This window comes from Ictalurus punctatus, chromosome 4, assembly GCF_001660625.3.
Source record: "Ictalurus punctatus breed USDA103 chromosome 4, Coco_2.0, whole genome shotgun sequence".
NCBI classification, from domain to species: domain Eukaryota; kingdom Metazoa; phylum Chordata; class Actinopteri; order Siluriformes; family Ictaluridae; genus Ictalurus; species Ictalurus punctatus.
Window position 1 is genome coordinate 8,554,650 of NC_071284.1, and position 27,420 is coordinate 8,582,069.

Genomic DNA, 27,420 nt, shown 5'->3' on the forward strand with positions numbered 1-27,420 from the left:
TCCAGCAAACACACCGCACATGAGACACTTCAACTCAGACCAGTTTCCATAGAAACCTTGCAGGTGAAGTTTTAAGCGATTTATAGCAGTAAAAAGTATATTAAAATTCAAATAGTGTTGTCAGCTATATCCCACACACTACAGGTGAGATAGACATCTTGGCATTAAAAGAAGCCGCTGAATAATGGTCAGCAAAAATGGAACCTAGTAGAGCAGGGGTCATCACCTAGCAGACTGTAGTCAAGATCAGACCGTAGTCAGACCCAGTAAATTATTTCAGTGGACAGAACCAAATACATGAAAAAAAAAAAAAAACATACTGTAGCAGAACTAATAAAATAAAACCCAGTAATTCAGTGACTCTAGTTTTCTAAGCATAAACCATTGCAGCTTCTGTAGCAGAGTCTCTGTTGCGGTTTATCCAATCACATGCATTTATGTAAATTATTTAGCTGAAGGCAGCTCATCTGTGCAGAACGTAGTTACAGATATTATCTCAGAAAGGGAAGACTTTTCACTGATTTTTTATTTCTATAACTCTGGTTTGATTAGCGAACTGATGACCTGGCTTGGTTAAAGAAAAGTCAAAGATTACACTAAAAATAATATGTTTATACTCCCAGTGTTAAATTTAAACCAGATGTGTCTTAACTGTTTTTGGGGGAAAAAAAAAAAGATATGGTGAAGTGCCACTATGAAACAAAATACAAAAATATCAAAATGTCTTATTTATCCAGGAACTATTTAATATAGGTTAAGCAGTAAAAGGAAACTCTTATCACCATCCAGTCATGTTTGTTCCTTAAAGCTGCAGTGCGGAACTTTTTTTTGGTTAATAATGAACAAAAATCAATTATCGATCAAGTACACTAGATTTCAAACCTGTTTCCTTACCTCACCCTGATTCGCAACGGTAAGCTTATAATAACGATTTATAATTTGAGCTGTCGGTCGGATTTTGCGGGAAATGTCAGTTTGATGTCATTCGTCTTTGCGTGGTTATGTCACGTCCATAAACTGAAAGAAGAAGACCCAGCTACTATATCGTGTGCGGGTGGGTGCTGAGGATGGTGGAGTGGTTGTAGCTTGTTCTTACAACAGTTGCTTAGAATTTAAACTTGTCATTTAGATGGCTGCTTTAATCTGGATAGTTCTAAATACAATCATCGTTGACATCTGGGGAATCAGCTGTTGCCAAAACCAAGAAACCTCGAACAGCAGAGAGCCTGCAGTCAAAAAGGGAAAGCGACAGTCGGCATGGGTTTTGAGAGGTGGTGAAAACTCTAAGATCTGAAGGGATTGAATACTGATGTAGAGATGGCTTTTTTTTTTCTGCTGAACAGATAAGACATTTCATTGGCTCAGTAGGTAGCTAGTTAACATTAGCACACTTGTTACTAGGTATCATGTTTCCTATGCTGTTTTTATTGTTTGTTTGGCTATGGTCAGTGTGGTAAATTGTACCTATCTTCTGATAGTTATGAGAGAGAGCAATTCACCTCTACTCCAAGAAAACCGTATCTGCCACCACCTCCGTTGTCAAGTATTGGAGCAAATATACAACACAAATTTATCCGCGCAGAGGAGCAGTGCCGAAGCACAAATCTGCATGACTCTGCAAGTAACTTGCAATCTTATGTTTCAAACAGAGATCGCAATAGAGAGGCAAAACCTTTGTAAGCAAGGAATTTGAAGTAAATGGACCTTCCTAAATTTTACTTGAATACCCTGTCCTAGAACCTTTTGGACAAATGATAAATTTGTGAAAAACCCCCAAAACAAAACAAAATCAAAACAAGAATCCAGCTTGTGATATGAGCAAAAGTCATATCTGGCACATATTTTATTTTATATTACAAAAAGGGAAGAAAGGAACGCTACAAATTGATAATTTATACAAATACAACACACTTAAATTTTTTTTAAGTAAACTCTCAGTGCTCAATAAGCACTCTTCTGCGATGACCCCCCTGACTGAAATCCCTGAGGAAATTCAAACACACGCAAGACTCATGTTTAATGGTTTTCATTTTGTACAAGTGAAGAAAAAGGACAGTGGTAAAGATGCACTACTTTCGCACGTAATGGTATAGCTGAGTATAGCTACACACTGCATGGTCTGAACACAGTCTTAGCCATTTAAATCCATCATGAGCCAAGATTTATGGAGAGGAGATGGGCTGTGGTGAGGTCAAATACAGGGAGAAGCAAAGGAACAATGATAGTGGCACAATGCTTGCATTTTTCCTTAATTATAATCCAGTAAGCCTGATTGTAAAATATGCTTATGTTATTGAGATTATAGATGAATGCCCATCGTAAAACACAACAACAAAAAAACCCCAACTGATTTAAGAGTAGGGCAGTTAACAGGTTGGCTATTTCTACCCTATTATAAATAGCAATGTGCTTACAAAAATGGCTCTGAAAGAAAGAATAGATGGATATCAGTTACTTGGTTATACAACACAGTGCCAGCTGGTTTATTATTAGTTTTTTTTTTTCGTTTTTTTTTTCGTTTTTTTTTTTACAAGACACCACAATGGAAATAAATTAAAATCTGATAAACATCCAATAATATGCCTTTCAAATATAGTGAGCAAACTTATTTAAAAAAAAAATAAAAAATAAAATAAAAGCTGAATATTCTTCATGATTTGAAATAAACAAGAAAAACATGAGCTAGTGGTAGGGTTGACTACAGTACATGAAAGTTAATTACAAGTAATATATTTGCACACGATACGTACAAATATTAACATCTGAAATAAAAACAGAGAAAAAAATGATAGAAAGAGAAGTGGATGTTAGGATTTAGTGATTTCTGGCTCACTGTTCTTCGCGAAATCTCAGGTATATTTTACATAATGGCATATATTACGTTTACTTTATACACTAAAATTCAGTATGAGTGATAAAATCACAAAAATTAAACACCAAGATGACATATAAACAATCCCTTACAAACCTATGGCTGTGCATTGTTAGATGAGTGTAATGCGGTTTATATTTGGTTAGGAGACACTCAGAGCTTTGCATCTGACACAATTCGGCTACAGTTTTGCTGTGAAACCAAGTGAAAGGCAATCAGAAGAACATGGCCATGTAGTAGCTCAAGCGCTTCCTGTTTAGCACTGTTGCATCAACGAATTGTTTTCCAACTGGCAGAGCTTTTAGCTAAACGTTTGGCTCAGAGAGGCTTTGTTCTGACAGAGCAGAGAAAAAAATGTCTTTAATCAGGGGATATTTGTGGAATCATACTGCTGGAGGAACATGAAGCCTGGTGCCAGCTTGGAAATACATGGGCTGTAGGTGATGCTCTGAGTCTCATACCTAATCATCTTTAAACTGTAAGCTTGATCCATTTCCAAATTAAACACAAATTCAAATGTATATTTCCAGTATGTGATATTGGGCCTCATATATCGCACTGGATACGAATAAATTTATTTGTAAATCGTTCCCAAAGGGAATTTATTCAAGAAATTTGCCATTCATGAAAATTCTATTAGTTTGGAATAGAAACCTTTCCGTATCCTATGAGACTTTGTGCAGATTCATGTATAAGGCGACTCACTATTGTAAACCTCCACTGACAGGCTTACAATCATATAATTGTTACTGCATTTGTACATACAGATTACAACTTTAAATAGCTTACTTATTTCAACTGCACACACTAATTTAGTGAACATTGTGTAAAACTTAATTTCAAATGAAATCCAAAACAGATTAATAAATGAAGCCATAGGATACCAACTATTTAATATGAGCAAAAAGAAATGGCATCCTATAAAAGGAGGAAGAGTTAGTGTGTGTCTATCGGAGCTGATGTGCTGCAATGGCTGAGCTGCACTACTGGAATATTTAGCGCACACCATGCTTAGAAGACACTCGTTCACCACAAACTTTACCTTTTATGGAGTCACTAAATGTCAATAAGCTATACCATTAACACACTTGGTAATGTATGGATTGGCATTTAACAACATACACACGTGAGGACAAAGGAAAATAGCTTTCGGGAAACATTTGTAAATATGTTCTGTTTGGTTTGGCCTGTACCAAAAGATTGATAAATGGAGCCCAATGTTCGTCATTTTTATTAACCCATCTAGAAAAATGAACAGACTGGAAATTGTCCCAAATAAATAAATAATACAGCACACTCTAAATGAATGCTTTAAAATGACTGAGAAATCCGAGATTCGGGTTGTGTTACTCATATGGCAGAAAAAGGCAGACTGTAGGCTTCAGCACATATATAGTAGATAAAGCTTTGGGTTGAAATAGTAAAAAATATGATTTGAACAAATTTCTATAAGGCCAAAGTGTAGCATTGTGTGCATAAATCCTGTCCAGATTACACCTAAATTACTACACCATCCCATCTATACATTTCTGTACAATGTTTACAACTGATAAAACCCTGTTGGGCAAAACACAGAGTCAAGTGATCTGAAAGTCATTTAGCTCTGTGGCAATTATAGACTAAACTTCTTAGTTAGCAAAGAAATGAACAACCAGCAAAGAAACCATCTGTGCTACAGTACATGTTTTGCTGCTTTTTTTTTTTTTTTTAAAGAAAAAAAATCCTTCAAGCTATATGTAGCTTATTATCTTCATGGGCGCATGTCATTTTTTTTGGCAAAACACTTCAAATGAATCCAACTGTAACGATGATCACCATCCATGACACTAATATGCCAAAAATGCTACAAGAGCTTATTTCAGTATATGACCTTTTCTTATGTTCAATATGGCAATTCATCATTTCTTGTCAGCGCCTTCAGAGCTTACTCATTATCATGCAATCATTTGACAAATATGTTTGCAGATGAAATGTATAAAAATTAATGACCAAACATTGTGTGAAATATGACAATGACTCGATATTACAAAAAACAGATGATTGAGGCTGCTGAATAGCTAAACTGTAAAATGTTCGTCCTGTTGTTAGGAGATTGTGGATTTGGATCCTGACAAACACAAGTGGCCAGACATCCACGAGAGAATAATTGGCCCTCCTTTCTGTGATGGAGGGATGGCGATTGTTGACCATTATTGGTGGCCATTATTTGCTTCTTTAAAGCCCTCCTTTCGGTGATGGAGGGATGGCCATTGTTGCCCGTTATAGGTGGCCAATATTTGCCTCTTTCAGGTAGTTTATTGCATCACTAGTCAACTGTGTGAAATGGTCAGCTCATGCATACAAATGAGAACATTTAACGCTTTCCTTCATGCATTTTCAGCTGCTATGTGATGTTGCAAGAGCAGCAATGTGAAAAGATTATGTCATGGAGGAAGCATGTTCTAGCCTTTGCACTCTCTTGTTTGTAACTGTAGTAAGGGGGAATTGGCTAGGCGTTAAGAATTGGCAATAGTGCAACAATGATAAAAAAAAAGAAAAAAAAGAGTGGAAAATGTGGTTAAAAACCCCCCAAAACAATGGTGCACCATTACAGGTGGACAGATTTTCTTTGTTGACTATGTGATTCCTGTGATCAGCATCAAGAAAGCTTCCTTAAAGATTAGACAATCTAATCATATGAATCAAGGAACGCAATGATATTAAAATGCTTCTTTTGTTTCTGAGCACTAAACTCGTTCTTTCCTAATTTTGTACTTCTTCATGACAAACGCAGCCCTACATATTCCGTTAGGCATCATTTATCTAATTAATAGCCAAAGTACTGAGAAACTTCAAGTATGTACCAACAGCCCACTTCAACTTAAGTGCTCCTGTTGAGAACGCCAAGTCCTGCACAGGGCAAAAATTCCAAAGAAGTTCTTGCATGTGTTAAATTTGCAGTTCTCAAGCAAGTTCTCCAACGTACCAAATTTTTTTTTATCCCAAAATTCCCCATGAGGGAAACATCTCAGTCTCTAAAAACAATTCCTGCTGAACTGCTAAAGATATGGATCACTTCGCGTGAGAAGGTATCTTTCACACTGAACCCCACGTAGTGTGTTTGAGTCAAGGGGCCATTGTCCTCAGGCCTTGTTTCTCCATGATGTTCCACAGCTTGCGCAGGTTGGACTGGGTAATGGTATCGTCAGGTTTGAGCTGCAGGGCTCGCAGGTAATTGGCTTCAGCCTCTTGAAGTTTGCCGTTCAGATGAAGGATAGCACCAAGGTTCATCAAGGCTGCAGGGTACTAAAGGACAGAGAAAACAAAATATCACACAAAATGCACAATTAATGGGTTCTACTCATTTAGAAAGGACGTCTAAGGGCAAACTTCATAATGATCCATTTTCTCTACTTTGTTGTTATCGTGCTGTGAATACACCACAGGCTTCAGTCTTAAGCAATTCGGTGTCTATAAGTGCACGAGATGCTGTTATTTTACAGTCCATCATCCTTCTGGACACTCATCATCTATTTTCCTTGTGTCAAGGTCAGATGAATTATGTCCACCCTTTTGCAGATTTCAATGGGAACAATATGTCGAGTGCAGTGATTCTTCCAGGAGAAAGGGATTGAAGTAGGTAAATAGATCAAATGTGTCTTGACATAATCTCGGCGTACTGTCGAAGGATTTTCAGGTCCCTATACATTCATAAGAAAACACATTTACTACCGTGGCTGAAGCCAAAATAAAGGCAAGCCTGGCATGCGCAAAGTTCCCAGCTCATGCTGTGTCCAATATGTTAAAGCATTTAATTGCAAGTGAGTGATCGCGGTTTAATCTTAAACTCATTTCTGGAACCATTTCATGCTTCACTTGGTGTCTCTGAGGAAAGACGGCAGTATATTTCTGCAACACTCTGGAGACTTCGACCTCAAAGGTTAGCTTAGCAGACAATTTTTGGCACGCTGCCAGGCCTCAGAGTTGCAATATAAAAGAAGTTGGTCATTTTGGTGCCACATTAAGTAATAAATTACTCAGGTATGTGACCCTATAATAAGAGGACAAACCACAAAATGAGATCTAGGGACCAACTAAGTGTAGCTTTGGCATTAACTATTCACAGCCAACACATCAGACAGTCAACACATGTTAGAGAGTATTCACAGAGCACATGTATTTTTATACTCAGTCGACCATTTTATTGCCAAATAGCCTTCTATCTCTGGGTGGGAGCAAATGTCTCATCACATTTAAATTCAATATTTAAAGTTTCAATATATCTGTTGCTACATCTACTGTATAGTCACAGCATAGCCAATGATTTTGGTATGATATAAAATACAATCTAAGTAGAGCCAGTTTTCCGGGCTTAATTGTTCAGAGCTGTTTCCTTAATGAACAAAAGGAATAAACTGCGAAAAAAATGGTGATAAACTGGCTGTATTAACTAATGCGCTGTTATCTAAAGTAGCCTTAAAAACAGCCTCCACTTGGATACGGCTCTTTGTGGGGGAAGCAGTGACTTTAACAGCAAAACACATAAAATAACGTTCAATTCAGGTCTATTCCTCTGAAGACAAGATACTGTCAGAAAGAGTAATGGTCAAGCTCGCAGCGACATGCTGGCACTTCAGAATGAAAAACCTGATGGATGTGCTTTCAACATTGCTCCATCAAAAGGTTCAAACAACCCTCTCCGTTCACCCACACACCTCCTCCTTAATCCCCTCGGTCCACCCCACTCCAACCTGCCATTCTCCATTCCTCCCTCCTAAAGCATGCAGAGACAACAGCAGCTCCAGATGTGGGGAGAGGATCAGATGACCTCAACAGAACCAGCTGTTGAAGAGACAGATCAGCTGGAGAGCAGAGATGAGCAGGTAACCCAGGGCTGTGAGACTGTAGTGTTTCAATGGAATGTTCCATCTCTAACTAAAATTGAAGGATCCTTTGTTACCTTAAACATATTTTTGGATTGTTAACACATTACTGTTTGTAAGTCACATATAAGATATTATACCACAGTGCTTTTCTTGAATTTGACTGGGCGGAAAGTTTAACAGCAGTACCAACTGTAATTCAAATCACAAGTTTATATTAGTCTGCTCATTCCTTATACATTATTGTTTCTATAGTAACAGTTAAGGGACGATACTCTACATAATCTAAGGCTAATAACAATGAATGGATTAAAAAATGCTATCCTTTTTTTTTCCCCCAGATTGTTCAGATTTATGGAAGGCGTCTCCAGTGTCAGTACTTTGTAAAAGTCAGTAAATTTCCTACCACGGAAGACTTTTCAGGCCAGAGGACTTTGTGCTTTCCAGTTTCTCAGTAGCTAGGTTTGCATGCACATCAAATTCTGTTTAAGGTCTATATTAGGGTTGCAGCCATATTCTGAATACAATGTTTACATACGTACAGACATCTGAATATTCCTGTATACATGGTTGTAAGTATGGCCGAGTTGCCATTCCTAAATATCTAGCCTAGAGCTAAGCATCTGTAAGCACCCTCAATTCCTTGCAGACTGAGCATGCACATATATCGTTTTTCAGTGGATTTGCTGATGCTTACATGCAACAAATTTCAGATTAAAATAGGTATATTCCAGGGGTAGGAATCAGAATTTGGGGAATTAGAATATTGTCTTAACCTGAATTTGGCAATCGTATTGCACAGTTTACATGACTCAATACAAATTAGAATATTGTCAAATTCTGATTAATATTGGAATATTGATGTGCATGTAAACGTAGTCAGTGACATGACATGACACACAGTGTTTTACTTACTAACTTCCAAGTAAAAAAATAAAAAAAATTGAGAAGCTGGTGAGGGAAAGATTTGTTTATAGCGGCTATATCGTAAGTGATAACAGGAACTATCTGGATAAAGGGTAAAACAATTTGTTTTTTAATTTTTATCTGGTTAAAGGTACAGCAATTTGTTCTTTAATTCTTTCATTTTCATTGACAAATTGGGAAATGCTGTTGCAAGAAATTAATTAACTTCAGGATGATTATGTTCTATAACAGCACTCCTGGACATGTATTATTTCTTTCTTAATTTATAACTAGTGCATGTGCATATAGGTAGTAAATACAGCAGTTACTTGGCAACATTAGCATATTATTAGTGCTTTATTTAGTTTTTATGTTTTTGTTTGTTATTTCTTTTTTTATATTTAGTGTTACCTGATCCTGTTTCTGGAAATATATGCAATCTTTAATGTAAAGTGTTAATGTAAACTAATATTCTTAATTGTTTTAAATATGAAATTGTTTAACATATGACTGCTGCACAGCCTGGTCATTTATCAAACTAATTTTGCAGATGTTAAGTCAGACAAAATCCCTCTACAGTCAGACACATATATGTGAATGTCTAATGTACTGTAAGGCACAGTAGAGTACCATGGTTTGTTACTCACATCAGGTCTCAGGCTAGCAGCTTGTTTGTAGTACTTCTCTGCTGCATCATTGAGGCTGGCTTGTCTGAAAGAGCAAAAACACCAAATCAACATGGGGTAGATTTATCAAAGCCTTGGCATTGGCTTCTAGACCACCTCATAATACAGAATGTCACCCACATGGTATTGTCTTCATGATGTAGTGGATGAGTTACATTGCTTTTTAAAAATAGAACACCACACTAACCAAATATACCTTCAAATTGCACCATGACTAAAAAAAAAACAAAAAAACAATAACAGTGCAACCAGCAGTGAAGATTAACAACATTTTGGTCCATCCCAGAAGACTGCTGCCTATAGAAGCAACTATAAAAGCACAAGGCAGCAGACTTTTCCATTTGCTCATCACTTATAAAACCTACTACCTTTGGATCTTTCTACTAGCCCTCGTTTCCCCTGAAACCTGTATTTATTAATTTTCCAAAACAGTTTTACGGCATACAGCTGCTTGTATTTTCTGGTATCAAACATCTTATTGTTGATTTGAGACTAGGACAGACAGGGACTGATGGCTGCAGTAGTCTTGGTCATTATAATAATGAAAGAGGCGGTTGACTGATTTGTTTTAAGGAAACAAAGGCGGCTCAACCAAAGCTTGCATTCAGGCTTCCTAGCCTTATTAAACTCTTGTATTCAAAATGCAAAGCCATACACCAATCTGACATTTCTAATACAAGAGGACTAGATGTATACCTCGGATAAAAAAAAAAAAAAAAGCTAAACCTGTTAAAGGTATAAGGACTAGATGTATACCTCGGATAATAAAGCTAAACCTGTTAAACGTATAAATGCAGACTCATTATGTGGAACTGATATGTGTTGAGACCTCGTTAACACACACACACACACACACACACACACACACACACACACACACACACACACACACACAAACAAATAAAAAAAAAATCAACATGTGCCCTGAGGCAAAAAAAAATTGCTGAAAAGCAAAGCTTTATTTTCAGAGATGTCACACATCACCTCCATGCACTAAGTTTGGAACGAGTTATCCAGCATTCGGTCTCTGGTTGGTGAAAGACTGCAAATATGGGTCACAATGTTTCAGCGCTTGACATTATGACGAATCATCAGTGTCCTCAGACCACTCTGAAGACTGAAAAAGGCCAGGGGTGGACTGGGAACAATGATTTTAATGCAAGGATCAAAATGAGAATTCAGCAGGTTGCACTTATTGCAGAAAACGCTCGCTAGTCATCTCCACACCAATGTTTTAAAGTAGTTTAGAGACAAAACAATGAAAAGTTCTGAAAACTTTGCTGGATTGGACAGCACAGCTTTTCTTTTCCTGTGCTTTCTCTTTTTCACTGTGTAGTCTACGTGCGTTGACAGACACGGGAAATTAATAACAAAAAAAATTGACCAGCTCTATGGTTTTGTTTCTCCACTACTACAATTCTACATCTACCATAAAAAAAGATCTGAAAATCTCAAGGATATTTTGAACTAGTCTGATCTGTTCATAGATGACAGTAGTAAAATTCTTCCCTCCATTTCTGACATATATAAAGTCTTAATACATACTGTGATGGTTAATGTGGGTTTAGTATTTAAGCATGTTCATGTGCAATCTACAAGATTTTTTTTTCTTTACAATCCCTGCCTACATGATGATGTGTTATTTTCACATTTACATACGCAAAATGAAATGCGGCCTTGGTTTTTGCCACACCATTGTACCAGTGGGAAAGTGGTCTGCCATGAAAGTGGGATTTAAATAAGTAAATATTTGTGAGATGGGACTGGGTTTGCTCTCAAGACCGCAGCTACAAAATTGGAATAAAACACTACAGCGAAGACTGATTAAAGGTAGAACAGCAGGCAAATGAAGTGTGTTTATAAGTGGACCTCCATGAATATAAATGGACCTCCATGAATTGGTATTCTCATTTTCCCCCGTCAGTCATTGCCTTGCCACAACGGCCTGCCTACTGACAGGAAAAAAAAAAGAAAGAAAAACACACACACACACACACACACACACAAAAACACACACAAAAACAGTAACAACAATCGGGCATGGCTATGCGTCACATGACTTGGACCACTGTGACGCACTGGGTTGGCCCTGGAAATACTATCTGTACCCAGCTCACCATGCATGGCAGAATATTGAACCAAATAAAAATCGACCATGCTAATTGTTCACTAGACCTAAAAACAACGCTTTAGAAGTCTGAGTAAAATACATTCCCCCTGTGATCCAGGAGTCCAGTGTATTTTGCTTAACCTGCCAGAAATTAAGCCTTGGCAGGGTTTCGAATATCCAATGTTTGTTTGAAGATGACTGAGGAAATGGATAGTGAGGAAGCAGACTTGTCAGAGGAGGAGGGTCCTAGAGAGCAATAAGAGAGAGCAGGATATTTGAAACCTCTTCATTATCTCTCCACCCTCTTGCTTCTCACCCTCCCAAGCTGAGATCCTTCACTGTGTCCTTCCAAAACAAACATCTAAAAGAACATGCGCTCTGAATGAGCATGACCACATGTCAGTAGGACAGCAGGAGGCAAAGCTCAAGACTGCGATTAACAGCCAAACACATGTACACCATCGGCTGAAGACTTGACAACAACTACAGCCCTTCAGCGCTTTAAAACACTGTAGTATATAATATTAAGTGCAACAAAACACCTGTTACCACATGAGAAATACAGAACATGGAATGGTTTTGCTTGTCTTGGATGACTATAGGCTGGAATGGAAGCCTTAAAAGGTAACAACACTCACAGGTTTGAATGCTGAATTTGCCACAGCCATTCCTGGCAGGAAGTCAAGAGAGCAAAACTGGCTGTGCTCTCTGGGTGGGAGGGATGATGTTACTTTCTCCCCTGGCAATCACAGCGACACTAGCCAATCATGGGATCCTGTGAGCTCATGTATGTGGAAGAGGGCAGATAGCGCTTTCCTCCGAGTGTATTATTCTGCACTGTGACACGGCATGAACAGCACTTCAAAAACATGCAGTGGTTAACTTCATGAGTCTTGGAGGAAGCAAGTGTTTGTCCTCACAATCTCCAGTCGGTAGCTGATGTGAGGTAGAAGAGAGTTTACTAGTGGGTGGGAATTTAGCAAGACCAACTTGGGGGGCGGGGCGGGGGGGGTTAATGAATCACTTTGGTTGGGGTAAACATTAAGAAGATTCCCTCTCATAGCAGCAAGGTTGCTAATGAATATACGGGATGCATAAGAAGACAGGCCTCTGATTTTTACCATTCATAGAATTTCTTGAGGGTGAGTTTCTTGAGAGTCTCATCAATTCATGGAAAGCTGAAAATAAATCTCAGCTTGGAGTCTTACCTGAGCATATGCGCCGCACTGAAAACCACATCAAACTCCTCGCTGTCAAGCTGAGCAGCCTTCTGCGCCATCTCGGCAGCTTCCAGGAGGCGGGACTCCTCTAGCAAAAACTGACCTGAGACAGAAAATGGGAGATTGAGAGGAAGTTACACGGTGTTTCGTTTCAAAGGGCTAGTGTCGAACTATGGACCACTTCCTTTGGTTCAGAGAGATGGGTCTGTTTCAGCCCCTCCCAGTTACTGAGTTTAATACAACATAGTAAGTCTGCCTTTAAATTCAAATGGCCATGGGGAAATACAGGTGCTTTCACATATGCATGTGTTTGAATCTGACCTTGGTGCCTTTTCCCCCTCTGTGTGGTTCATTTGGGCACACTAGCACTCAGGTGAGGACTAAAACAACCAGTGTTCTATTCTCTAATTGAACTAGTGCGGTTGAATTGGCACAAGAAAGCATCACTGAATCGACTCGACTGTGGGAAGTGAAGCAAACATGCCATGTATTTTGAGTTCTGGTTCTGGATATATGGACCAAAAGAAAAAAAAGAAACACTTTTTGCTGCAATTTTTCACAAATTGGTGAACCTCTGCCCATCTTTACTTCAGAAAGACTCAGCCTCTCTAAGATACTCTTTTTTTAAAACCCAATCATGTTACTGACCTGTTGCCATTTAACCTCCAGGTGTGTCTTTTTAGTAACACTTACTTTTCCAGTCTTTTGTTGCCCCGTCCCAAATTTTTGAGATGTGTTGTGGCCATGAGTTACATTTATTTACACAGTGTCCCAACCTTTTTGGAATTTGTGTTGTATCATCATCAATGAAACTAGTGAGTACTGTGTTTTCAGATTTTTGTGATTTCTGAGCACACCTAGCAAAGGTTTATTTAGTCACCGTATTTCAGTCCCATGAAAATGAGAGTAGGTTTTCAGCTGTACACGTCCCTCTGCCACATTTTTTGTTTTTTTTGTTCGCTTAATTATGTGTAGTGAGAATTTAAGCCAAAAGTATCAATTTCGCTCTGATTCAGACTTGGCAAATGGACAAACAAACAGGTGTGAAAAGATTTGCTGGCAGAACTACTTCTACCACTCCTTACATCTGAAGAGATGCGGGTACTGACTAGGGGAGGAGCAGAGAACCAAGTTCGCACTAGAATAAACACAGTGTTGACTTTGGTAAACTTCTCCAAAGCATTACACTCCCATAATGTCTCGCCAAACCATACATACTTTCCCAAATAGCTGTGGAGGAAACCTGAACCACTACGAGTACTCTCCAGCGAATGTCAGTGCTCCACCACCATCACTGATTTGGGCTACATCTGTGGGCTGAAAGGACAAATATGGCTTGCCTTCAATCTCGTCAGCTTCGCAGTGCTGGAGAAATCTTTTCCAGTCAAATCCCCATGAGGAAATTATTCGGGTTGAATTAGGATCCACTCTAGAAATCCATACTCCGTATCACTGAAGTAAGAAACACTAGGAGTCACATTCTCTAGTGTGCTGGATGCAGTTTAGGGAAATGTCCAAAGAAATGTGTGAGCCTTCATATTTTGGCCAAACAGCTCCATGTGATCCCTGGATCAGACATACAAAGCAGCTCTATGTAGATTCCTTTGCAGCTAGACCTGTCAGTAGAGCTAGTCAACACTACTTTGACAGAGGTTTGGGTTTGGAGCCCAGTTGGCTATGTGAAAAGTGTGATTAAAAGGAATCTGTGGAAAATGTTGCACAGGTGTTGGCAAGAAAAATATGCCAAGAGCCTACCAATGATAACCTGTGGTAATATTCCAACTGGTTCCTATATATTTTCCCCTGTTCTCGTCACGCTCACTAGAAATGTTTCTCCACAAATGCATGCAGTTCATATCAATTATATTCCTCTGTTTTAATCCAGTCTCAGAGGACTTCCAAATGGCCACTGGACATCATTAGGTTAAACCATGTACACACATGAACGCATGTCAATTCCCCAAAGAAATATTGCAGCTCATTATTTTGTCTCCATTCCTTCATGCATGGACTGCCTGCTTCTGGGAGATTAATATCTCTATCCCAAGTGGAACAAGGGCTTACATCAACACAATATTTATATAGTGGAGAAAAGAGAGTGCAAACTTGGCCTCAATTAGCAGGATGCTAAATGCAGACAGAAATAAAAACAACAACAATAACAACTGGTACTAACAGTTCTACAGATAGCAGCATAGTTGAAATGCTTAAGAATATCTGATTAAGATAAATGGGCACAACATCATATCATTCATACTAGAAGGACTGGTTGGGTTCACGTGATGTCACTATAATCACATTTGTACCACAGCTTTTTTGAATGCTTGATTCTGATTGGTCAGAAAGTGTTTATTTGCTACAATAACACAGCTCTGATAGTATTTCTGGCTGCAAGGTTGACATTAGTAATATGATAAATGTGTGTAATTGGTGATATGGTGAAGTTTTCTGTAAGGAAACATTTATTTTGCCTTTTTGGAAAGCTTTTTCAGTGTTAGCACTTTGTTGCTAGCTTATGGTTGTAGATATTGGAAAGTCTTCCGGACAGAGGTTTCTCGGTAACATCGCAAGCCAGGCTTTTTATTTATTTTAAAGAGATATTGTTGAGGGAATAATTGTTTATAGCTATTATAATGTAAAGTGATTTCAGAAACTAACTTGTTCCGTTGATGTTTCATAACATTAAATGAAGAAAAAGTATGACTTTGCTCTTTAATTAAAAAAATAAAATGTATAATCGTTGGCAAATTACTGTGGCATAAGAGGGGTGAAACAGATCAGAATGTGCTGTTTATTGGAAAGTAATCAACAGCAGTGTGGTGTGCTATGTCATGACCAACAAAAATGCTCCTCAAAGGTTTTTTTTTTTGGATGATTCTAGCTTTCTAAAGCATCTAAAGGAGATTTAATTGGAACTTTTTCTGAAAAAAAAATGGAAGGGGCCGGGGGGGGGACCCCAACAAACCATTTAAAGTCCCAGTGTATAAGTGTATATTTATCTAAAAAATACAAGAACAGAATATATTTCATAATGCATTTAATACATTTGTTCAACCCTTAAAAATACAACAGTGCTTACCGTAATGCATGTAGCAATTTCCTTTAGCGGGATCAAGCTGAATGGCCTTCATAAAGTACTTCTCTGCTTCGGCTTTCTGACCCTAAATCAAACAAACACATTTTCAAGGAAAAGATTTTGCAGATAATAGAAAAGTTAATTTTCAAATACTATGAACAGTGAACGCCGAATTACAAATGTAGTCAAGCCTTCATTTCAGTTCACCAGTTCAGATAGCATGTTCATTTGAACCTAGAGATCTGATCTATGTTATAAACAGTAGTGTGAATGTGATGGAATATTTGACTTGATACGAGTCAACACTTAACGCCTATTTATGTGTGAGAGACATAGGGGTTCTGGTATCAGGAGAATTATCAGAACACACTTTCACTCTTTGATTGATAAACAGAGGAAGGGTTCAGCTGCAGTTAAATAGTTAAACCCTAAAGCCAGCTGTGTGTAACACTAAATCAGTTTCATGCATTTCCTTGTTAGACATGGATGCTTATCTCCTCACAACATAACTAAGATGAGAAGGACAAGTATAAATCAGTATAGATGCTGAGATTCCAAATTCATTAGCATTTTGCATTTTTATTTATTTATTTATTTATTTTTTTTTTAAAGGTTGCTATATAGATGAAAGAAGAAAAAAAAAAGATAAGCCAGGTCTTATGTTACAAATGTCAAGGCTTTTTTACAGCATGTGTTCATATTCAAGTTATCACTCTTAAGCAATATCCTGCCTACACCTCTTCACACACACATCCCCCCACACACACTCCCCACCCCGTTTCCTCTGACCCCCTAATCTGAGCATGACATCAGACAGACAACAGACAGGCCGGTGTTCTGGCCTCGCTGAGGTGTTTATGAAAAGAATCTGAGTGTGATTAGCTGCGGAAATGACAGAATTTGATAACGTGGTTGAGGAGTCCTTTGACACCCCTGGGCTTTGGCTCCATGACCGTACAGGGTCATTGCGGAGAGGTCAAGCGGGTCAGCTCAGCAGGGGAAAGCATCGATTTTCATCACATCATCCTGCGTCGCCCCTTAGCCGACTGCCTGTATCCCATCACCCCCTGCCTGCAGACAGGACAAACACTGTGTATGCAAGTGTGTGTGTGTTTAAACATGAAAGGTTGATGGAAGCTTTTGAGGGTTTATTTCAAATACCGGATGATGTGTGACAGCTAACGTCAGCTGCAGACAGCTGAGCCGACCTTTTGTTTTATATGAAAAAAAGAAAGAAAGTAGGAAATCCAAAGGTCAGTCTTACATCGGACTCAGTTTGGGGTTTTTTCGTGATGAAAAATCCATTGTGTTTTACAGCATTCATTTTAGCCATTATATAAAAATTTGACTTTCTTTTACAATAAGAGTGTTTCCAATTTGACATAGGATTCGTCGTTTAAAAGACACATCTGTTTTCATTACGGAAAGCAAACCAAAAATAAAAGTGGACTACTTTTAATTTTCCCCTCAAACAAAAATGTCATGCAAAGAAACCACAACGCTGAAGTCCAACTACTACACGCATGAGCTGAGGCCTCAAACACATTTGAAACGTTTCTCAGTTTCTTCTTGAGTCCTTTTCAAGGTTACTCAACAGTGTCGGGTCGTCTGAGGACTGTGTGGCCCCTTCATCGCTCACTTTCTTCATATTCAGCTCTCAGCAAATAAATGAGGCTGCAAGGTACAAGCAACATCCCTGCTTCAGAATCAATAGACTGCTCTGAATCTAAGACAAGTTTCCTCACTCCACTGGGTTCAAACTCAGTCTGGTGCAGAAAGTGCTCTCTAATGGACTGTGCTTGTTTCTTTATTGCCCAAACAGCATCATTCAGAAAGGTTGTTGACTGCTTTCTGTTCACCGTGATCCAATGGATGCGCTGCAGATCGAAAAACATTAATTGTCAAGGGGATTGTGGAACATCAACACTAAGAATCATTCAGCCAAACAAGTAAAGCCAATATCAGTGGAACACTGAAGTTCAGTCACGTCAGATATACAGCACTACTGTTCTCCTCTTCTAACCTTATAAAGAAAGTTAAAACCAATGTTTGGCTTTAAGAAAGGAATACAGTCTGGACCACTATACACGAACAGTGTTGCAAATTTGCTGGCATTTCTTCAACTTTAAGGTACATCCTTTCAATTTTAACCAAACCTGACAACTTGATGATGATTTATGAAGACGATTTTTGAAATCTGATGTACTCATATTGCAAACTGGCCACTGCTGCCCAGTTCGGAACAAATACCTATTCAACAATCTCACTATGCTTGTGCTGAGTTCTGGAAGATGGTAACTGAAAAAGACCACTATTTTCTTTCTTTATTGAAGGGTCACCAGGCTACAGTGTGAGACTTATGGTTCTGTAAGGTTAAGCTTGAAATGAGAGGAGACAGGGGCAGGGGGCGGGGGAGTGAAAGCCCATAACGAAACACGGAGAGTTACATTGGATGTTTTAACATTTGGATTACTATGAATGATTTCAGACCACTGATGAAGCAAAAAATAAATAAACAAATAAATAAAACATCCACATGTTTAGTGTGGTGATTGCTCTTACCGTCATGGCCAGAAGCTTGCCATAGGTGAGGTGTGCTGGTATATGGTCTGGTTTGGCCCGGAGAGACTCCCTGTACCAGTATTCAGCATCAGCTAACTTGTTCATCCTCATGTAGGCCTCGCCTGTAATGGGTGGAGACAGGGGGCAGGTTGAGAGGTCAGAGGTTATGGAAGCACACATCCCCCCTTCCCTTTGTTTTATTACCAGATCCTATAACAGGCAGGCATCTGAGCGTGACCCAAGACAAATCAGACTGACTGTGAAACCTGATCCGGCACCTTCACAGCCAGCTGAATAGTAAAAGGTGAACTCGGTCTAGCCGCTGCATTTTTTAACTGACGTATATGTAAATTTGAAAGCTGTGTCACTCTTGCTCATTTGCTTCCCTTATCACAAGATAAACAACAGAATTCAAACAACATCTACTATCACCAGAAACAATCTGATAAAACAATTTGAGAGGGGAATTAAACAAGACAGGAGTTACACTAAAGGCTGATTTCCTGTATGGCTGACATCAGTGTACTGCTCTGGAACAGAGGCAAGACCGGCTCGCCGTTAACCTTGCTCTTAGGAAACCAGGCTTAAAGGCTTTTCTCTGCAACTCAAGCTAGACACACACAATCTGATCCTTCAGACAGCATCTGACACCGGGCTTAAAGCAGCCCTGCACCTGTAATAATAACCCCTCCTCATACTGTGTGGATTATTACAGGGACCTCGGCAGCACAGCTTTTCGAAGTGCCAAGCAATGTTTTTAATATAATTATCGTAAAAAGATAGGGTGACTAAGACGTGACTAAGATGGAGTTTCACTTGAACTAGTATCCTGGATTACAAACCAATCCACACCCATGTCCTATTTTGTAGTAATTACAGCACATGTTATTCAAGTGGTATGTTCAATTAAAATAACTGGGGCGTTATTGCAAAGATAAGCAACTGGAGATTCTGAGGATAGCTGGAATGATTACACTTTAGCCCTCTTACACTTGCCATAATCACTATAATTTGCTATGCAGTATTTAGAAGTGAAAGAATGCATCTGCATCAGTTCCATATACAGTCCCATTATCAGATAATGCCTAAAGCAAACCTAATATCACTCAATAGCAATGCTTTTGCACGATTACTTAACAATCTCGCGTTTATTATGTTACAAAAATATGTTTATTTAACTCATACATTGGGAAGTGTCGCAAAAAGAAAGCCTGCACATGTATTCAATCAACCCTATGAACAAAACCCACAATACAAACTTGATATTCTATTGAACGTTGGAAATGGAGTTTTTATGCAATCTCAGAAATATTCTGTTGCTATATTAAGACTTTCAAGAGTTTGCGGTTGAGGGTTTAAGTGTTTGCAGTGCCTCATGTGTTGGGCTAAAACTGGAGTTCTGCCTCAGTCTTATGGCAGTAGAGTTATACTGAGATTCAATTAAAACTGACACAAATTCTATAGTGCTGAAAGGCACACGGTCGTGTGGCGCAAACCCATTCCACTGTGCAGCTGACAGAGTGAAAGCTGAAATTCAAGACCACGCAATAAGTGCGAGAATTACACCAGAGATGGGGATTAAATATACTAATATTTACCATTAGACATTTACTGTATCTTGTGAAGTATAGGGACCTTACTTTCCAACTTCCTAAATACCACTACAATGTATGGTGGGGAATTTTAAATCCTGATAAGTGTACTGAGGTCATAATCTTAACTTGCCTGTCAAGTCAGATTTGTCTGGTGAGTGGGTTCTGCGTCTTTCTGGCTTAAGAGTGGGGATAGGAGTGAAATCCTAAATAATAGAAAGATCACAGAAGAGAAATGAGCCAGGAATCAAGGAAGAAGAGTGAAAGTAAGACCAGGAGAAATAACTAAAGGCTAGATGGATGGTAGGGTCACATTTGATGTCGAAGTCAGTCAAAAAAAAAAGAAAAAAAAAAAAAGGTAAGTTTTAATTTTACAACTTGCTTCATATTTAAGTCAAACTGTCATTTTCTTTCTTTTCTCTATGTATCCTACACCCCACTTGTTTGTCATTACTACGCTGCATTCTGTCATACTTCAGGTTCTAAATTGACGTAAGCTATTATACATAAGTCTATACAAATAATCCTAAACCTGATGTTCTAGATCAAGTAATTTTATTGAGCAAACTGAAGAGTCAGTCCCATATGATCCTTAGAATATCAAATATCACTATGCTCCGCTGTGCAATAGTTCAGGTTAGGGTCCCGGAGTAGCTAAGCTGTCTAAACATCCACTCTATCACATATAACTGATTATTTTCCAGTAGCAGCACGTTCCAAGAGTTTTATTCCTTTTACACCGGAGCAAATGCCAAAGTTGATCTATTTATACTTACTAAAGAGTTACTTACTAAGACTTACTTCTAAAGAGAAGTACTTTTGTTGGCTATAGCGGTCTTAAACAGTCATTCCCACACCAGCCTCTCATTTTTCCTCTCTGTCTTGAAGTTAATAAGACATAAAATAGAGCTTGTCATGTTACAGAGCAACCTCAAAGCCCTCCAACTGGAAGAACCTTGTCGGAAAAATTAAAGCTAGAGTTTTGACTGTTACAAAAACTGGAGTACTTCCAGAAAGAAAAAAAAAAAGATCCTTGAAGAAAACGTCACCTCATTAACAATTACGTGCTTTTGTTTTTAAATCCTCTTTTGTGGAGCGAGTGAAATACAAGGCCCATGTAAATTGTTACTATAGAATAGACAGCATACTAGAACGAATGCATTAATATAAACCGGTCATTTGTGCTGCAGCACTACTGCCACTGCCGTGTCGTAATAGAAGATTAATGAACACGTTCTGACCAATCAGAATAACAGCGTTGTGTTATACACTAACAAAAAGCATGTTAAAAAATAATAATAATAATGCACTATTATATACTAAATCTTGTTATTTACACACATAACAATAAATCTAATTAGATCGATGATCTAGTTCATAGATTTAAGAGAATAATGCTGATTAAAAAAAAACATGACGATGCAGGAATTTGTTTATATCATAAAACTAATTGAGACTATTTTAACATATGATTTTTTAAAACAATCATTAATCACAATCACCTCAAATATTCCCTCTCATCTGAAATCACTGTGAATAGGTAGCATGTGCCCAAGACTCCTTGCTTTAGTGGATAATCTCACCTGGATACTGTAGATCTCCACCTAAGACCTGCTGCTGTAATCATAAAAAAAATGTCCTGTGCTCATTCCAGAGTTCACTTTTGAGTCTGGTTTCTCTCAAGGTTTTTCCTCATGTCATGTCATGGAGTTTTTCCCCCACCATTGTCACCTCTGGTTTGCTCATTAGGGATCCAAATCTACATCCGTATATCTATAAAGTTGCTTTGTGATAGTCTATTGTTAACAGCACTATACAAATAAAACAGAATATTTTTACTGTATGCTGCAGAATTGAAATTAAATACGGGAAAAACTGGCATACCCTACCTGACATCGTACAGATTTCCATTCACATCAGACAGCAGAATCACATGCACTCACCCATCATGTTGTAGAGGCTCTGAGGAGCGAACTGCCTGGGCATTTTCTGGATTGCTTCTTTATACACAGACAGGGCTTCCTGTGATACGAACGAAAATCCCAATGTGTCTGATACAGTATGATGTGATTACTGAGCCTTTATAATGTCACAGGGATTACTAATGTAATATACAATACAATCAAAGCTCAACCTGTCAGGGCCAAACTCACCTCCTGGTGGCCTTGTTCATGCAACAGTTTGCCTAGGTTATAGAGGCAGCTGGTGACTGAGCTCTTATGTGCATGAGGATCCTTCAGGTTTTCATCAGGAATGTCAGCGCAGGTGAGGAACGTTCGCTTGGCCTCATCGAGGCGGCCCTGGTTCATCAGGATGATACCCGTGTTCAAGTAGGCAGCTGAGAGAGAGTGAGCAAGAGAAAGGGGGGGGGGTGAGTTTGAAGTGTGAAGGTCCATTACCATACAGGGCTTTGGGTAATTAGGTTCTCTGGGACTCGGGGAAGGTCTCCCGCTGATTGTGGCAGATGAATTCGCAGGCTGGGTTGCGGGGTGCCAATACATATTCAACACTCGGGGGGATACAGTCTAAAGCGAGAATGAAGGGAAATATCGATTTCTTCGGCAGGTTAAGATCCGAGAGACATGATGGACTACCTCTGATTTAGCGTATTTTTATTTGCTGTGCTAAATAGCCATTTTCTGCAGTGGATCAGATAAATTACTCATTGTCTATGTGCCTTGAGGGTGCTGATCAATCCTGATCTTTCTTACCTCCTCCCTACCTCACACACAATGAATAGAAATGAGACTGGGAACTCGGCATGCCTTTAATCATAAGCCATTACATATTATGCCTTTCTTGTTTAAAATGGATAAAATCTTCCTTCAAATTCATGCTGCAGTACAAAATAAAATAAAAATGCAATATTATAACTGTAGCATTAAAGGAAAAGTCCACTCCAAAACACATTAAATATGCTTATATTGACATTTTCATGATGCGTTTAGTGTTTCTGGTGCTAACTTGTTGGGTGGTGCTGTATTTTTGTTATTATTGTGAGACGTTAGTGGTGATGTGCCATGCTGACATCACGGGGGGACACTGCTAGCACAGTTACTATGGTGTTCAATAGGAGAAAAAAGACCAACACTCAAATATAACGGATAAGGTCAGATTTTGCTGTTTTCGCCAAAAAACCCAAAAGAGTACGAGCTTCTTTTCTCACTTACGAAGCAATGGTTAACATAATATTAATGAGAAATCCAATGTTGAAAAAGTGGAGGAAGCAAACCTTGGGCTCTAAGCACCTATGTAGCGGTTTATGAGATGACATCAATAGCGGTATTATCAGGAAAGTCTAAGCTTTGGAATGTGATCTGATGAGGACGTGAGAGAGATGGAAAGACTTAAAGACTAAAGCATTAAAGTACTGCTGGGTCACTCTCTTTAAGTAATGAAGCAAGAGCTAATTCTTACTGGTTCCAATATCAGCAGGTAGTTGGAACAGCATTATAGGTAATGTCGGAAAACATTAACCCTTGACCAAAAAGTCAACTCAGAATTTGTACTCAAAGTAAATGTTTTGCACAATTGACATAAATTCCATACTAATTATATAAATATTGATATGCAAGTGATTCTGGGTGGCTTTTTCTTCTAAAATAAAGTTGGGAAAGTCTTTTCATCTGCAACACTGTAAACTAGTTTGTTGCACTGTGGGATTTCTTGTATCCAGAAACCTGGGTAGTCATTTATTCAATAAAGCTTGAGTAATAAAAGACCAACACACACACACACCCACACACACACACACACACACACACGCAGGGCTAAATACACAGTTTCCTTGGCACAGTCACGACTGCAAGAGTTGGAAATTGTCAATAAAATGAAAGCACACTTACAAGCGAGAGTTGGCCTGCTCCCGATGGCCAGCTTGTAGTAGTGGAGCGCCTCTGAGAACTTGTTGCTCTCCTGTAGGAGCAGACCCCTGAGAAAGGGAAACAGTGGTACTCATTAAGTTGTCAGCATTCACATACAGCTTGCTTACTGACCTGAAAAGGAGATGCTCACAAGTGGAACGAACCTGGCTTTGTTGTTATTGCGCCAGAAAACACTTGGCACAACATTAATTAGGATATTAATAGGCTATTAACAAGCAGACACTATTTGAGTGAAAATAGAAATGTTTGGTGTTTGCTCCTAATTTAGTCCTCTGTCAATTCAGCAAAGTCTCCCGGAATCACAAACAAACCTGGCTACTAGCTTTCCTAATAAAATAATAAGCATAACGTTAGCTATAGTTTGATCTTATCCTTGACTAATAGTTCACCCAACATAGTAATTAGCCTGATGCTAGCTATTTTGTTACTAAACCTGGCTAATGTTTTAACTACACAGTAGCTAGCCCAATGTTAGCTAACCTGACAGTGCTTGATTTTAATTTCATTATATAATAATTAGCCAAACTTGAGTTAGTGTGTTAGTGAACCAGGCTAATGTTTTAAATCACACAATCGTTAGCTTAATATTAGCTAGCTTCTTAGTGAACCTGGCTAATGTTTAAATTACATTATAGTCTAATGTTAGCTAGTTTTACAGATTTTGGTCTTATTTCATTACATAATAACTGGCCAAAAATTAACTAGCTTCTTAGTGAACTGGGATAATTACACAGTACTTGTTTACTAGTGTTTACTAGCCTAATGTTTACTAGCTTCTTAGTGAATCTGGCTAGAACTTCGCTTAAATTCATTATAGTAATAAGGCAAACATTAACTAACTTGCTAGTGAACTTGACTCTAAATTCGAACAGCTATTGCTGGAGACGTAAAATTAGTTAAGCAATTCAGTGTATATTCCTACACTAATTATCAACTTATACTATATCTTGTTAGACCACAGTGTGAGTAACTAAAATATAGTGTCTACACTACTTCGTTATCATTATTTTATGTGCTACAAGAACTTAAGGACAGAGCGTTATGAGTTCCAGGTATAAATACACTGACTCCTGGGGTTCATAAGAAAGCTGTAGTCTCCCTGCAGGGGACAGATGGATGATTAATGACAGTGCAGTTGGATTTATTTATTTATTTTTGAGGAACCTAGTGTAAATTTGCATCGGCTCGTGTAAGCGAAAGGATGAGCGCTCACTCACAAGTTGTACAGCATGTCGGCCATGTTCCTCCGGTAGTATAGAGCGTTTCGGTAGGCTCGCTCAGCCTCTGCCATGTTCCCCTGGTTCTTCAAAACATTTCCCAGGTTCCCCCAAGCTACAGAGGAAAGAAGAGAGAGATACGGGATGGAGATTTTTCCCACCAGAAATAACAGTTTGAAACAAAACATACTAATGGCTGAACACAAAACCCATCAGCCCAGCATATGCCTATAATAGATTCTTGTACTTCTTTTTATATATGAAAAATCTGATCTAACTCACATTTATTTATATTAATCATAGTGAACATCAGTTTCACATACTCAGAAAAGTCAGAAAATCACATATATGTATAACACAGGATGACTTCTATTTGGCTTTTACTGTATTTACTTTTGAGTAAATCAGGAAACTTGCATTGAGTAGTTTAAATGTTACACATACAAAATATAGAAAAAAAACCAAACATTTTTTAAAAAATGAACTCCAAACTATCCCAGTGACTGCTGAGTGCCAATTCTTAATTAGGTCTGCTGATTGTATTATTTTTTACTTCAAAGAGACTATAGATGCTAAGGGCAGTATCTTCACGGGTCACAGTGGTGAAGATCCAATGCTTCATTGTCAATTCATAGTCAATCACATTTCCATAAATGTCTTCACAGAGGCATACAAAAAAGCACATAATATTTAACTGACCTTTAGCAGGGTTCACAGTTATCCCTGACTTGTACAGCATCTCCTCATTATGCCAGTCCTGGTTCCTCAGAAATGTCTTAACTCCAAATAACAGCACGAGAGAAGCACTACAGGCGAGCACCAGTGTCCTGGACGAGTTCGTCCTTAGTCTGATCCAGAGTGCTCTCATCCCCACTGCCACCAGCAGACAAAAGCCCATGCTGGGGATATAGAGGACCCGCTCTGCCACTACGAAACCGACGTAGAAGAAGACGTTGGTGGCAGGGAGGAAAGGGATGGCCAACAGCCCTAATGAGAAGACCACTACGTTCTCAGTGGTGGGCAAAGAAGTCCTAGCTATATAGTGCTTTTTGGTCCCATTGGTCCCATTTGTCTGAACAGAGTCTGAGTCTGGAATGGAGTGTTCATAGTCAGAATGATAACTGTGTCCATTTGTGCTGGACTTTCCGTTTGCTACATGGGCCTTCCCATTTGTCTCCTTCTCCTTGAATGTTCGAGTAAAGATGCCAAACCATGCCAGTGCCAGCATCATGGCATAAAATACTATGGTATGGAGGTTTCTCCAGTCGGTGATGGTCCTCAGAAGAGGTAGCGCGTCCATGGACCAATCAAAGCTCAACCTGTCTGGGCAAAGGAGGAGCCACACATTCATGGCAGGCAGATAGAAGAAAGTGAGAGCCCTGGTCAGAAAACATGGGCAGTCTGCTGCAGGGTTGTCAGAGTTGGAGAAATTTGGAGGTTTGCTGCCCATCCAGTAGAGGCGGAACCCCAGCAAGAAGATCCCCCAGGAGCCCAGAAGAAACACACTCAGCAAGAGGCGCATGTTCTTCTTCTAAAGCACAGAGAAAAAAAAAATTAAAATCTAAATTTCAACTGCAACGAGAAATATTTTTAGAAATGGAGCCAAAGTAGTTTTATGGTTGGTTAATGAATTTGAAACCAGAGCTTAAATCTTTACCAGATCCTGTCTTTAACCTGACAACTGCTATAGCTCATGAGTGCAATCTGGAACACAAGTAGCCTTCATGCACATTTCGTTCAACCATGAGGTATAGGCTATGTATGAGTTCACCATGACATCATTCAGCATTATAAAAAGAAGAAACAGCCCATTTTATTTCTGAGCAAGTTGAAAGGATATGCAATCAGTGTTATCATTTTAATATTCTTGGCCAATTGTTGAGATCCATGACTTTTCCCATCTGCTTTACTGTGGTTCAAATCATAAAATAAAAGATATGGACGGCTGTTACGCATTTTATGCCATGATAAAAAGACCATGCCACTGATGTCTTGGCCTGCACCTGGATTTCTCTGACTTTACCAAGTAATAGTTAATACCAATACCTATCCATCATACAACAGTGCCAATATTAGACTCAGCCTTCCTGCCAACATGGAAATGATTATGGAATATTTATAGTGTTTGATCATTTTACACTATGAGGAAAAAAACTGGCCACTTGTCTATTGTTCCCTGCTGACTGACCGCTCATCAGCTGGCCTTAATGATAATGGAGACATGCATTCAAGTGATTTTATAACTTCCTGTTCAGACTGTTGCAATACCCTGAGCAAACGAGTGCTAACTACTCTAATTCTCCACATATTAACCATAAATACAGGTAATGTTCTAAACTTGATGATGATGTAGTCATTAGCTAGCCCACCAAGCAAGTGGACGCTCCAATGTGCTGCCCAGTACCATGTGTGCTTACCTGGAAACCTAACTGA

At 38.8% G+C, this 27,420-nt stretch overlaps 1 protein-coding gene across 9 annotated transcripts in view; it reads right to left on the reverse strand.

The window, feature by feature from the left end:
• Positions 1–1,801: 1,801 nt before the first annotated feature.
• tmtc2b (transmembrane O-mannosyltransferase targeting cadherins 2b) overlaps positions 1,802–27,420 on the reverse strand; it is a 108,786-nt gene continuing 83,167 nt past the window's right edge. Inside the window, exons 3-12 of one of the 9 annotated variants that reach the window (XM_017466493.3) lie at positions 25,687–26,518; positions 24,988–25,102; positions 23,732–23,817; positions 22,040–22,224; positions 21,830–21,908; positions 18,295–18,416; positions 15,736–15,817; positions 12,645–12,759; positions 9,288–9,351; positions 1,802–6,157 (exon numbers count right to left, since the gene is read on the reverse strand). In XM_017466493.3, the coding sequence (XP_017321982.1) occupies positions 5,978–6,157; positions 9,288–9,351; positions 12,645–12,759; positions 15,736–15,817; positions 18,295–18,416; positions 21,830–21,908; positions 22,040–22,224; positions 23,732–23,817; positions 24,988–25,102; positions 25,687–26,518 (1,860 nt within the window). In that variant the 3' untranslated portion in view covers positions 1,802–5,977. The other 8 variants (XR_008393863.1, XR_008393864.1, XR_008393865.1 and 5 more) reach the window with 8 other exon arrangements.